The 15,410-nt window shown below is 37.7% G+C and overlaps 2 protein-coding genes across 2 annotated transcripts; both read right to left on the minus strand.

The window, feature by feature from the left end:
- Nucleotides 1-7,200, minus strand: LOC108677512 (organic cation transporter protein). The gene is made up of 9 exons (XM_018165737.2): nt 6,894-7,200; nt 5,757-5,925; nt 4,555-4,699; nt 3,867-3,940; nt 3,131-3,277; nt 1,824-1,933; nt 1,399-1,583; nt 1,070-1,212; nt 1-703 (listed from the first exon to the last, which is right to left on the minus strand). Exons 1-9 carry the CDS (start codon nt 7,015-7,017, stop codon nt 670-672), a joined length of 1,131 nt encoding a protein of 376 aa, XP_018021226.2. The 5' UTR covers nt 7,018-7,200; the 3' UTR covers nt 1-669.
- On the minus strand, nt 7,017-9,504 carry LOC125179425. The gene is made up of 4 exons (XM_047885260.1): nt 9,201-9,504; nt 8,656-8,852; nt 7,901-8,008; nt 7,017-7,145 (listed from the first exon to the last, which is right to left on the minus strand). The coding sequence occupies exons 1-4, from the start codon at nt 9,313-9,315 to the stop codon at nt 7,017-7,019; spliced, it is 549 nt and encodes a 182-aa protein (XP_047741216.1). The 5' UTR covers nt 9,316-9,504.
- Between the last annotated feature and the right edge of the window lie 5,906 nt (nt 9,505-15,410).

Raw genomic sequence — 15,410 nt, forward strand, 5'->3', positions numbered from 1 at the left:
CAACCACTTGTCCATTCGTCTCTTGAAAGGTGGAAGAGTGAACTCCCCTCCTCTCAGCTCTTTTGGCAAGGCATTAAAGAGCCTTGGTCCTGGCACGGACTGTGATTTCTTTCGAAGAGTCTACTCTGGCCGCGGCTCGGTTATTCAATGGGTGAATCCTATACAATCTTCCCTCATATCGTTGTAATATGTCACTATTCTGGGAGTACACTCTCAAAGTTGTCTCACAAAGCAATCTAGTGGCATTAATAAGATCAGGTTTCAAAATATTCGGATATATGAAAAATTATGTTCCTCATAAAGCTACCTAATCGAGTACTCATGAATCATCCTACCTTAAACTCACGGTCACCAAAAAAATACATAGAACTATTTTCTTTTTTATTAACCATTCTGAATAAATTTCGGACGCCAACTCAGAAGAACATTATGTAACTGTACACATTACTTATTTACTCGGAACGGGTCAAAAATAATCATCAGAAACAGTCGATGAAACAAAGATTTTACAATCCTGTGACGTAAAAAAAGATGACCACGCAATGAAACGGACCTCTTGGAAAATTTTTCTCATTCATTTGAACAGAAGGTATTATTTGGGAAACTGAACTGTCGCGAGACATGATGAAATTAAAGTGGAGAAAGCTATAGTTGAACAATAAGAGTTCATCATCGTCGCAGGAGGTTTTCGTCTTTTTCTCGTCTGAAAAACAGAGGTAAGAAGTATTAAGATAGCAACTACATATCAAAGAGTATCTTTTTAACAACTTTTAAATAAAAATTGTAAATGTATATGCTAAGTCTAATTAAATTATTTTTAAGACAACAAACAGGAGTCGAATATGAACAGTCAATGACATTCATGAATATAGAATTGGCCATGGCGATAACAATCTTACGACATTTAATGAAAACCTGTAGTCGTACAGCTAACTTAATTTTCGAGCTCAGTTTACCGATTAATTCATAAAAATTTGTTTTAAGTCTGCTTGCCGTTAATATTTAATCGTCATCTATCAAAAACCATCGCCTGCTATTCTCTCCCCAAGGCAAAATTATCCCCTCTCACTTCAGTTCCTTATCTTGAGTGAGCTCCGTGATGGTGTCCACGACAGGCTGGCCGAGCGTCTCAGGGAGCCTGAGACACAGCGGCACCGCAACGAGACTGAGCATCCCGAAGAGTAAGGAGGGCGCCCAAGGCACCGAACTCCCCTGAAATAAAATTGAAAAAGAAAGCTATCGATAGTCTGGGGTGCCTAGTCTCTACAAAAGCCTAATGATGCTCGTGCATCTAAATGAAAAATAAATTTGACTTGAGGCGCAAACTAAGACGAAAATAAAATCCCAGTTTTGTTGTATCCAACAAAATTCCTCCCACTTGGTTGAATGTCAACGTACCAACGTGTCAATAATGAAAGGCGATACGATAGCTCCAAATCTCGACACGAACACCATAGAGCCGATGCCGGTGGAGCGAATTTCAGTTGGCAGCAGCTCCACGGCGTACAAGTAAATGATCTGGAACGCCATGCTGATGCAGAGCTTCCCTATCATAGCGAGTGTCATCACCAGCCACACAATCTCTGGGCAGAAGAAATAAGTTTCTTCACGTGGTGGAGATAATGTGATGCAAAAATCTGGGTATAATCCCTTGTAGAGATAATCGAACGGTTGCTTGTTTTCAATGGCGTAACAAATACTATATTCAATAGAAAGAAGAAGTAGAGGAGGATGTTTATTTTATATTTCCAGGATGTTCAAATGTTATGCAATTTAAAAGAAAAAAATCGTTCTAGTTAGTAAGGCAAACTGCGTGATCCCACCAGGGGCTGTCCACGCGAGAAGACCGAGCGAGACGCCGCTTGTGGCGTAGCTGAGTGCCGTGGGCCAGCGCCTCCCCGCGCGTGCGATGATGGGGGCAGGGAAGGTGTACCTGGGATAGGGTACGCATACAGTGAAAGCAGGTTTGCCCGCGCGGGCAACCTGCTCCAAACTGCCACAAGAATTAACATAGGATAATAATGTAAGTGTTCACAGTGAAAACCTGTACGAATAGGCTTCTGTATTCTATGGTTTCAGGCGCCAGCCTAAGCAGGTAACCAGCACGCAGGCAACCTGCTTTCGCTGTGTGAGTACCCTATGGGTACGCACACAGTGAAAGCAGGTTGCCAGCGTGCTGGTTACCTGCTCAGGCTGGCGCCTGAAATTAAAATGAATAGGCCTGTCGCTGGCCTATTCGTACAGGTTTTCACTGTGAACACTTACATTATTATCCTATGTTCATTCTTGTGGCAGGTTGGAGCAGGTTACCCGCGCGGGCAAACCTGCTTTCACTGTGTGCGTACCCTAAGACATATTCGGCTGGAGGTAATTTTTTGTGCAGCTGTGTCATATTGAAGGTATAGAGTAATTGGTATAGGTTGATGAACCATAATTACTTTTTAAAGATACCGTATTTGTGGTACGGTGTCATCATTTAGTTTCATTTACATATAAAAGATCCACGTTGTACTAAGAGGGGTTAATACAGGTACATGCATCGATGTAATCATGAATTGAATAAAGGTCAAGATCACCCACCTTACTTCAAATTGACTTTAGGTCAGGTTCAGTAATGTTATAACAAATTTATATGGAGATTAAAATCTTAGGCAGCATCATTATATTGAAAAAATCTTTTACCCGGAGAAAGCTGACTACCTCGAAGGAGTCTGTATCGCGGATTACCGTTCTCCATACCGTCAGAAAAAAAAACATTACTGTCGTACGGAAATTAATTTTCATTACCTCAATATAGATATAAGGTTTTGAGATTACCGGGAGGTCGAAATGACTTAATTTTCAGGTTGCCCAATAAGTCCGAAAGGTTCTAATCAGTAAATAAAGCGACATAAATTAGTGGGCAACATATGAGCTCTAAACAACGGTAAAAAATTTTATTCAAGTATCCTGCGTATAACTGAACAGCCATTGAAGATATTAATTGATCATGAAGTCAAAAGGCACATTTAGGCAATTTCAGCAGCGCACCAACGCAACGCAAACTATAAAATCTTGTAAAATTGCAGGCACAGCATTTCCTAAAATGTAATGTTGCATATTACCTAAAAATCCCTCCCATCCCACTCACCCCGGTATCTCCATGAGTCCGGTGAGCATCATGTAGACGAATGGGTTGACGCTGTAGGACACGGGTGCCATGGACAGCCCGTAGAAGATCATCGTCGCCACGACGAACATGAACCACATGATCAGCACGCGCTCCCGAATTGCTTTGCTGAGTCACCATATAATGTATGAGTCACCATATCAATATTGCATTGATGTGTATTACTTATAAATACGATATTTTATCGTAGTTCAGGTGTTTAATTAATCATTAATTAAAGAACGAATCATCAATTAATATGCGTCACCATATAAATAATGCCATTTAACGAGTCACCATAATTTATATAGTGACTCATTAATATGAGTCACCATATAAATAATGCATCAATGTGTATTGCTAATAAATACGAGATTTTATCGTAGTTCAGGTGTTGAATCAATCATTAATTAGAGAAATAGTCATTTATTAATATGAGTCACCATATAAGTAATGCCAAATAATGAGTTACCATAATTTATATGCTGACATTATATATGAGTCACCATATAAATGATGCATTATTGTGTATATCTAATAAATACGAAATTTAATCGTAGTTCAGGTGTTGAAATAATTAATCATTAATTAGGATATGTCCATTCATACGAAAAATTCATGCCCTTGTGAAAGCACAGGTGATGTTTAGTGAGGCCATTTAAAGATTCCCAAAAATCGTCAAGATTCCGACAATTTCAGGAAATTTTACTAAACTTACTGAAATAACGTGGAAATTTCCAGAATCAGTACTTGTAAATTAGTTCTGTCCGTTTTGCCGAAACCCACAGACGACTGAAAAATAGCGCTTATCATGAGGAATAACAATTAAACCTGAGTACTCAGACATTTTTTTGTTACAATGCTGATGATTCAAGGGGACAAAACCTCTGAATATGATTCGTTATTTGGATCAGTGAAATAGATCACTTATCTCGCTGTTAACTCTATTTGTTGAAATACTATATCAAATAAGTTTGAAGATTAAGTTAATGAGTTCGTATAATAAGTATCAAATAAGAATAAGTTCGTTCAGGATTAAGACTCCCGAAGGTGTTCTCATAATTAATTATAAACATTGAATTCCACCAATTATTGAGAGGATAAAGGTTTTTGACCTGATGGTTAAGCCTATTAAAGGATCTCCCAGGCCATAAGACAGTAAAATGTATACTTCAAGATCTTCAGATGCCACATTCCTAGGTAATTATTTAATTTTGTTCACATCATAGAATCTGATATCTATTCTAATCAAAACCTGAACCAAATAAGGAAGCTCATCAAATTATTATTTTCACTTCAGTACATTTCCTTGTATTAATTCATGGATATAATGAATGATGTAAGACTTTTGATTGAACGCAAGAAACTCTAATTTAGAAAACTATGAGCTCAAGCATGACTTCTACCTCGTGTGTGCTCACGAGCACAGAAATTAAATGCTCATCTGATGGCAAGGCGCTCATATTGAGACGTTCTGCTGATCGAATAACTGCAAGCGCCTGTTTTGTGCGCCCGTTAACAGCAAGCCAGCGCGGAGACTCGTCCAGACACCTGCAGAAAAAGAAAATATAACTCAGTACTCACTGCAGTGAGTGACAGAGAGCGCATATTCTCGTCGAAGAAAACATGAAGTGACGGACGGACAGACAGACGGACGAACAGACGGACATGGCGAGCACAATAGTACATTTTTTTCATAAATGAGAAAATGTGCTAATAACAATCTTCCAGAAAGCAAACGCGGATCTCATCAGAAATAGACGTAAATAATTTGACGTTAAGTGACCAAATAGCGGCTATTCCGGCGACAATTTTTGTAATAAATATAAATGCGGTCTGGGGCTTTCCGTAAACTAAATATTTCGTGATGTTGTTGACTCTAAGCTGACCATAATAAGCTGTTGCCTTAATCCTAAAAAAGGCCAAGTCAGCGGACAAAAAAAATACCGAAAAAGCCCACATTTCAATAGTTACTATAGTAAATTTGTAGGTTGCGGTGCAAAAATTCAATTTCTTCATTTGTACTTTTAAATTTTGAAATGCAATAAGGAAGTACCTCAATCATAAAATTTTTGCTGGCCTACGCAATTTAAAAAACTAAACCGCGGAATTTCTCCGAAAAAAAAACATCTGGCAACCCTGCAGACGACGTGCAAGTAAATCAGATATCTTAGAATATTTTTCAGATTACCGGGAGATTTATTATAGATGCCTAGCAAACTAGCAAAACTGACAGGTTTTACGAACTCTTGCTTGACATGAATTTCACAAACAACAGCAAATAATCATGAAAAAATGTCATGAATTTATTAAATGAAGAGCCACAACAGCATTTATTCCTCGGCAAAACGAAAAAAACTGTTAATTTGTTATCGATTTGCTGAATCTATTCTATCCGCGACATGATTCGGTGAAAGATATGTCCCGTTAGTAATTATATAATCAATCTCGGATACATTGACCAAATTGGTACAACTACCTGAAATTAATTTTACACGCAACAATTAAGCCAGAAAACGCTTCCTAAAATCATACATACTTCATCGAAACAAGTGCTAAAATCATATTTTGTGTTTTATTAATAAATAAATAACGAACTAGAACTTACCACATGAGGGGCAGGATCAGGACACACAGCAGGGCGTTGGTAAACTGCAGCCACCGCCAATCCCTGACGAAGTAGGCAACCGCGCCGTACAGGACGGTCGCCAGGCCCCAAGGCAATCCGTTTAGGATGCCGTACAGGGAGCGGTATCGTAGCTCACAGATCTCCATGCCTGTAGATTCAAAGTTAGGGTACCCACACAGTGAAAGCAGGTTTGCCCGTGCAGGCAACCTGCTCCAACCTGCCACAAAAATGAACATAGGATAATAATGTAAGTGTTCACAGTGAAAACCTGTACGAATAGGCCAACGCCAGGCCTATTTATTTCAATTTCAGGCGCGAGCCTCAGCAGGTATAGCTGGCAACCTGCTTTCACTGTGTAGGTACTCTATGACTGAGTTCCGACGGATATAAGGTGTGGTATTATTTGAAGAACCTAATGTAATTGCTAAGTAATTGAACAAATGTTAAGTTTTGAATGTATTAGATCACTGTCAATTTTATGTAATTATTTCAGACCAACATGCAGCAATCAATCTTTATGTTTTCGGAGTTGCATGGGAAAATGTTTCACTGAAAAAACTCTTTATGCGTGGCTGATTAAAGTAAAATAGAGTAATCCCTGCTATCGACGAACCTTTTTACTGAGGATCGGTAACCAATGATTTTTTAACCGTAGTATGTAACAAATTATACTATATATTCAATGTAGAGCTCAAGCTACTGATACTTTTCGATGGGGGAGTATTCACCGCAACGAAAAATTCTTGTTTAAAAGCAGGTAGAGAATTTTGTTGACAAAGAGGAACTTTGCGACTACATGTGAACGATCAGCTGGAAATTCTGAATATTGATGGCAAATTTTTTTATTTGTTTTCATTTCAAAAACTGCATTTACAATGGACCCAAATAGATGCAGTTAGTACACAATCGATCATTGCCTGAATACTCTACTTAGATTTGTTATTGTGAACTAACGATTTTGTCAGTCTAAAATGGGGCATAATAAATGTTGTAATATTACGAATATTATTATTATGAATGACTGAGATCAAAATTTACTAGCATAGTGAATTATTGAATTTTATTGTGAATTTATTGAACTAAATTTACTTAAATACTAATTTACTGAATGCTTACACAGGTTGTAAGACGAGCATAGTAATATTGGGGCGGTGAAGCCCATCAAAAACCGGACGAGGATGATCACGTTCAGGGACTGAAGCCAGTTGATGGTCAAGTCCCCAACAGAGAACATTGTCATCAACAGCAGTACGACTCTCTTCCTCCCGAACCTGTTGATACATTGTCATCAACAACATTGTCATCAACAACATTGTCATCAACAACATTGTCATCAACAGCAGTACGACTCTCTTCCTCCCGAACCTGCTGAAACATTGTCATCAACAACATTGTCATCAACAGCAGTACGACTCTCTTCCTCCCGGACCTATTTAATATTTTGAATTTTATTATGCGCATAGATATGTCTATGTATCCTATTATATAGTGAGTCATGAGCGAGGTAAAACAATCAAAATCAGGACATTTTCAAAGAGTTTTGCCATATATTTTTTGACTGTTCGTGATTTTATCGAAGAAAATACATAACTCAGCCTGCATTGAGTTATTTAAGGAAATCACGCCTGTTACAGGAACTAACTATGATTTTGAAGGTAAAGGTGATGAGTATAAAGGACTGACAGACAAGCCCGGCCTTGCCCCGAATAGGTAATCCCTGACATTCTAGGGTCCCGTCATACGGGATACAATCAATACTGCTCAAATAGAATTAATATTTATAAATAATGCCAACTTAGATCGAAATTAGGTATATATTTACCTTTGAATTCTAGTTGAAAAGTTAGGAGTAAATCTTAATTTGCCAGTTTAGACTAATTTGTTATTATAGTACATACAAAAGAATTATTATATTATAAATACAAAAAATTATGATAAATTATTAAAGGGTTGAAACATCATTTTTAAATGAATAATGATGATTTCAGATTTGAAATGTGTAACTTCAATAATCACAATATATTTTAATTATTTTGATATATAATATCACAATAATTAAAATGAACCATAAATAAAATGTAATCGAAATGATCATGAGCGTAAGATCGCAACTCTGCAGTCACAAACTTGTCGGACAAGAGGCCGCCCACGGGAGCGCCGGCCGCCGACCCCATCATGTACACGGACGAGACGAGGGCGCGCATGTGGGCGCTGCCGCAGACCAGGTCGAACTGCGCAGAGGGGACACTGAGCACGTGTCCCACTGAGGACAAGTTCTACCGGGAAGCTCAGCTCATGGTCAACTCAGCCATTCATCCAACTCTGGTTGATAAATGAGTACCTGGCTTGTCCAGGGTGTTGTGTAATGCAATCAAATGGTTCTGGCGGGTCAGCGAGCCAGTGATGGTCGTAGAATTATCAGTGGTGCCGAGTTCCCGGAAAAACTGACCTATCACCCCCCCTCCCTAGTCGCCACTACCAGGATGGGCAATTACAACAACAACAACAACTGCGCAGAGGGAGGTCATCATCAGGGCCCTGCTGCTAACTGAATCTATTACAGGCAGCAGGGATATTGGTATGCTGTTTAACAAATGATTATTTAATTAGATTGCTACTTTTAGACCATTCCTTTTAGACCATTAACTGAATATATTATAGGCAGGAGGGATATTGTTATGCTGATTAACAAATGATTTTTTAATTAGATTGCTACTTTTAGACCAAATATTGTTTTTTGTAGATACGTTTGTTTTATTTCCAGTGGAATTTCGTCAGATAAATACTTCTGCACCCTACATTGCGCTTTTCTTTTTAATATTCCAGAAATCTCTTCGAATTGCAGCAACTAAAAATTTTAACTAGTTTCGAATATAACCTGCTCGGTAAGAGTGAATTTAAATGTTGAGTTGTCGTACAGCCAATGAGTGCATGGCAGCGTGGAACCGTTAGTGCCAGACGCATAATACGTGCACTGGTCGGCAGCAACACAACCCGGTGGGGGCGCGCAGGTGTGGTTTACCGCCGGCGCGACGAACGCTCCATAAAACATGTTTGCTGGCATAAGGCAGTAAACTGGGGAATGCAGACAAAATTCAGTTAACCACATAACGTTTATAGCTAATTATCTAAGTCGCGATTATGCAAAGAATTATTTTAAATTTTTATAGCATTTTATGGCATTTAATTTAGTTAGTTAGTTATCTATCTGCAAAACATCATTTATTGACATTCGGTACTTTCAATTTTTGACACGAGCGTTTCCTTACTGCTGCTCTCACTCACATATGCTGAAGTACTTAACAGAAAATACAATCCTTTTTGCACATAATTACGAGTTGATGTAGGTGTAACTACTATTACTAATAGTAATAATACTAATAAAACTTATAATATGTAATACTAATATCAAACTTTTCTCACTGGTGGCGCAGATGCCCCAAATTTTGTAGTTCCATAAGCCTGTACCGAGGCGGGTGAGAACGCCGTCCAAGTTCCTGACCGGGCAGACCTCCGTTTCTGTCAGTTCCTCATTCATTTCGTTAAATTTTTAAACAACTTTCATGGCTTATTGGAGAAGTCCAAATACTTGAGTCGCAGAGCGATGGTCTTAGTTTACAGCATTTAACTTTATAGATAACCTCAAGTTTAGTCCTGCTGTCCCATTGAAAATGCCGTGATTTTTTACGCTCTAATGTGAATCTTATTGTCCGTAGGTAAAGCCATAATTTCCTGCATTGTTAGAAAAAAACTGATAACATTTGTAGAAGAAATTTCAGATTATCACAAAAAAAGAATTCTTGCCGTCCGTATATACGCGGTGAGGGCTGTTAATAATAATGAGAGAATTATTTAATATGCGGCAACAACGACGTAATCTCAATGAGTGACGAAATGCCTATGCTGCATGAGCCTATCTTTGCCGTTATTTAAAATTTTAAGTAAATTCACAATATCTTCATTAAAAACGCAGGTACCCTGACATCTCATCAGACACACAATTTCGTCATCGACACATTTCATCACTATAGCAATTCATCATTGGGACATTTCATCACTATAGCAATTCATCATTGGGACATTTCATCACTATAGGAATTCATCACAAGGACATTTAATCACTATAGCACTTCATCATAAGGACATTTCATCACTATAGCACTTCATCATAAGGACATTTCATCACTATAGCAATTAATCATTGGGACATTTCATCACTGCATAAAGTGAATATTGAAGTATAAGTACATGCACTGTAGGTGTAACTTAACTTAATCTAGTCAGCCTAACCTATACTTACCTAACATTACTTAACCTAACCTTAGTGTTGGTCACCAACTGAACTTGTTCCTGCCTTGAACTTAGCCCCATGAGGGCACTTGTATTACTCAATATAGGTCATTTATTATATTTATCTAATTACTCAGTATTTTTATTACTTAATTACACCAACTGTACATGTCGTGCACTTTGTACAATGATGGAATGTCCAATGATGAAATGCTATAGTAATAAAGCGTCAAATGAGGGTAAAAATAAATGCGTCAATGATGAGGGTAGATATTTAAGTGATCAGATTCATGTTATCTTTTATTCATTATAGTTTGTTATTTCTTGCCAGTAGTCTGGATCGTGACCCAAGTCTGAAGTAAATATACTGTACGCACTAATTAAGGATTAGGTGACCCGTTATTAACCAAAGGAGATGGACAACTGAAAACCTGGGGCAGATCCCTTACAGTGTGGGCAGTAAAAATTTGATAACAAAAACTTGAAAAAAAACAATTTCCATTTGGCGAGGAAGTTAATAAGAAGTGATAACGAACACATATTCCAGCTTTTAAATTGACTATCGGAATGATTCGAAGACATCTTCTTTAACATATAACAAAAAACCATTTTCCTCCAGAATTCGACTTCCAAAAATTGTCAGTGGCCTTGTAGATGAGAAATGCAACTTTTATAGATGTCTTTTACATTGATATTTTTCTAATAAAATGTCTTCAGACTTCCGTGCGATGTTGCCGGATCCGCTCTGTATTGCGGAATAGTAGTATAGCTCTATATAGGATCACTTGATCTGCGCCACCATACGGGAAAGGTGTGCACTGTGCAAGAGATAATTTGATATTTTTAAAGTAGGACGAATATTGTGTGCTTCGTTGTGACCTGGAATAGATTAGTGTGATGCCAATCTGCATAGCTCTAGGTGTGAAAATTTCTTCTTAGTTTTTATGATAAAGTTTTAGGCATGACCCATCGAGTATGTTTAGTGTCTATAATAGTTTTATCTCATACAGAGAGACCTCCAAATCGTGATCCGAAGCCTTGACTTCGCTTCAACTCACAAACACTCTGTTTATCTCGTCGTCGTTGAATGAAAGTTTCGCATTTGATTGTCCTTATTCTCTTGTCAGTTAGTGCGCTGATGTGCAAGAAGTGTGACGAACCGTGGTTGGGTTATTGCGGATAGGATAAAGTCTCACGTTACGCCCAGTCGGTAATGGCCTCGTAACAGCCTTCGAGAGAAAATAAAATGAAGAAGTAATAAAAAGTCCTGTCTACTATGCCAATCTACACACGCATTTAACACTTCTCTTTCCGATGGAATTCCGCATTTAAAAGAAGCTTCAGCAACAAGCCGGGTTTCTTTAGAACCCGAACACGTATGATTTAATAACGTTGGTCTAAGTTTATTGTGTATTTGGGACCAGCGGGGCAGTATTACTCAAAAGTGCAAGGAACGTCACAAAATTTATCAACCGATTGCAATCATCAGCTTAGAATACCGCAACAAATTCTAGGTAAAATTCGCGTCTACGAAGAAGTAAATTTTTCATAATCAAATCAACGGTAAATTTCCGTAATCTATACTATCCCGTTATCTATCTTGATTTTAAAAATCATTGAAAATCAAAGAAAAAAATCATCATTGAATTAGTGCACAAGAAGAAAGCAACATTAGTTCGTAAAATCAGCTCTGTTCCATTTTTCAGTCGCTGACGAAATGTAAACTCTCGTAGTAGTTGTGCTCCGCATATAGTGAACTGCTATGTGTACCTTGAGACAGCATCTGCAGTTTCTACATCGACTTCTAACAGTAATTTGATTGTACTTGTGATTCAAATTTGCACCCAGACTCAATCGTTAACGATATCCAAAACCTTTGTTTCAAGCCTAATTTCATTTCTATAGGTTCAGCAATATTTTTATAGGTACATTTGCCAGCGATTTTGAACTATTCACGACGCCCACCAAAGCTGCACTGCGTGCGTACGGCCCACGACGAGAAGGAAGCGCGTTAATTGTCTGCATTGACGGACGGACGGTGGGGCCTGACATGCAGGAAAGACGCAGATAATATAACAGCAGACAACGGGATGGTAAAGCGGCAGACGACTGGATGGTAAAGCGGCTAACGATTGGGATGGTAAAGCGGCAAACGATTGGGATGGTAAAGCGGCAGACAACGGGATGGTAAAGCGGCAGACGACTGGATGGTAAAGCGGCTAACGATTGGGATGGTAAAGCGGCAGACAGCGGGATGGTAAAGCGGCTAACGATTGGGATGGTAAAGCGGCAGACGACTGGATGGTAAAGTGGCAAATTGACTTGATATTAGCAGCTATTATTGACTTGATATTAGTTAATATTACTGACTTGATATTAGCAGCTATTATTGTATTGACAGGTCGCCTATCTTGTACGGACGAAATTTTCCTAAAGAATTCTTTTTTTACGATCAAGCATAATTTTCTATTCTCGGTCAAAAACGTGATAGATGAAAGCAAACATTTATCATACAACGCTTGAACAACAAATCTTTTAAAATATTTTATTATCAATCTATAAAATTTATAAACACATTGGTTGTTAAAACCTCCTTCCTTAAGATATTATTGCCGGGTCAAAAGTTAGACCCATCAGATATTACGTAATTTGTTGCGTATAACTTCAATACAAGCACAAAAATTTCCTTCAACTCTAAAGACTATCAACTTGTTCTTATTAAATAATTTCACGGACTTTCTTTAGCTTAGTTTTTCGCTTCATTGCAGGGAAATCGCATTTTCAGGCAAATTACGATACACAGTCCGTGAGAAATATAATGGGTAATAACATTGCCTTTCTTTCCAGGTAGCAGAACGCAAGTTATATAATATTATTAATTAGTAATTTCGTTTAAGGGAACCCTTTTTTCGCATTTTGAATGATATTTTGACAATTGAAGACGTGAGCAACTAGAGGCTCAGTCCGCTCCTATTAATACAGGAATAACAACGTAAGGCTAACAATGTAATGTTACAAGATATCAAGACGCAAATACGAATCGGAAAGCAAGATCAAATAATCATAAGTATTGCATTGCAAATAAATTCACACATTTTCCACCAAAAGAACACTGAATTCAAATCGAACATTGTAAATACCACAAGATAAAATTTTCAGTTCAAGGCATCTATAGTAATGCTAGAGGAAAGCATAGCTTTTGTAAGCACTTACCTTCGTTTTGCGTCTAATTAACCACACTTTCAGCTTTCGGCACTGGAAAAGTTATGTGTTTTGAGAAAATTATAACCTTTCCAAAAATCGACGGTCAAACGCAAAGAAACATCACAATTTTGAACGATCACGACAGGCGATGCTCACTGACTGGTTGATTTCTTGACATTTCTGTAATCTATCCGTTTCTTGATCTCAGCATTTACTCTTCTGACAGGTTTTACAGGCTCAGGAATAAAAATTTTGTACTCTTTTAAATTAACTGTCTCTAGCACTTGATTTAAACAATTTTCGTTATCATTCAACACCTTAAGAAATAGAATGAAGATCAAAAGCATTCAAATCTTTCCTCATTTTAAAATCACTATATAGTTACGTCTTAATTAAGCGCAGCGGAAGGAACACGCAGGAGTGCAGGTTGTGAGTCAGGCTCAGCGCATTTTCAACTTGTTTAGATGAAATGTTCGTTCAGAATCATTAACTATAATGACATAATCAACCTTATTGATGGGCCTCACTACTTCGAAAGCCCCTAATTATATAGGGTCTGCCAACGTTACTGGCTCCTGTAGGAAGCGATAAAAAAACGCTTCTTCAGCCTTGAACTTTATAGTATAGACACTTTGATCAATGGTAACTTTGCAGGACGAATACATGCAAACAACAAGATCCAAAAAAGCTCCATATATATTACTCTATCTTTCGTTTTTTGAACGCCCAAATATTCAGCTAAAATGGAGTCATGTGCTAATTTTATTACCTTCTTCCTCATTTCTGAAAGCAACACAATTTATTTATAAATATTCAACGCTAACTTCCTATCACATGCTTATCTAATCAATAGATCGTTCACAATGAAAATTTAGGCAAGTTTATTGAGTTAGCATTTAAAAGTTTGAAATACTTCTAAAATTGTTGGATGGTCGTTGCAAAGTATAGTCTTGGGTGATTATTTTAATAAATCGAAAATAATTATTTCAAATAAAGAGTATTGAAGTTACCGCATCCGATTCAAAACGTTTCTAACTCCTAGTTTGAACAGCTAATGGATTCATAACAGTGTAGTTGGTTTATACGTGCACATGCGACACCAGCAATATTTCCATTAAGAACGTCAAAAATGCAGCAGCATCTGTTTTACCTTGGGAAATACACAGTCCGGATTGACAAGAGGTTTAGGAGCACTTATTGCACGGTTATCTGATAATTAAGACATAGATTCTTGCCAGTCATTTGGTTTGCTGGCACAGGAGGCTACCTCACAAGAACAGTGCAGGTAGCATTCGTATCTCGCAACATTTTGACACTTTTTCACTTACAAAAACCAAAAGTTACGGCAACGATTGATCAACCCAAATCTCCAAATTTCACTTTAGTAAAGAATAAATTCAAGAATGACGATTTATAGATGAATTAGTTTTGGAAATGAAGCTCGCACTTGTATCAATTCTACCCTCAGCAAATTTAGATCAACAGAACTAAGTCAAAGTTTCAGGTTTGTCCCATTGCAAACAAATATTGGGCTTGCTTTGATCTGCAGGCAAATGAGAAGGACTGGCAACAGCATTACCAATTTTATGCTGCAATTATGAGAACTGTGATCTTGTTTCCACATTGAAATCAAAGAATAGGTTATTTATCCGGCGCAAAGATTAAAAGAAATTACATTTTGTTCCTGACTTCCGCCCTATATAAAATGTAATGCCTGGCAGTTGTCAGTCAGTTTCACAACTTTATCTAACGGTACGTAAAAATGCCGTTCTTTCACGTATATTACGAAAGATTTATATCAACCTAATTACCTAATTGTTGTTTAAGATTCAACTCCACAACATTTTCGACAGATTTTTCCTGCTAGATCCCAAAAAAATTCAAAATGATTACGTACAGGCCAAAAGATTACGATCCTTGCTTCGATGCGGCCTATCTCTCTCTCCCTCTCTTTTTCTCTCTTTCCTCATTTATTATCAATCCATCTTGACATTTAAGAACATATTTACCTTACTTTAGCCTGGACCGCCATCATTTACCATATCGTCACCATCACCATCATTCACCATATCGTCACCATCACCATCATTCATCATATCGTCACCATCACCGTCTTTCACCATATCGTCACCATCACCA

The sequence above is a fragment of the Hyalella azteca genome, unplaced genomic scaffold (genome assembly GCF_000764305.2).
Source record: "Hyalella azteca isolate HAZT.00-mixed unplaced genomic scaffold, Hazt_2.0.2 contig17407, whole genome shotgun sequence".
NCBI classification, from domain to species: Eukaryota; Metazoa; Arthropoda; class Malacostraca; order Amphipoda; family Hyalellidae; genus Hyalella; species Hyalella azteca.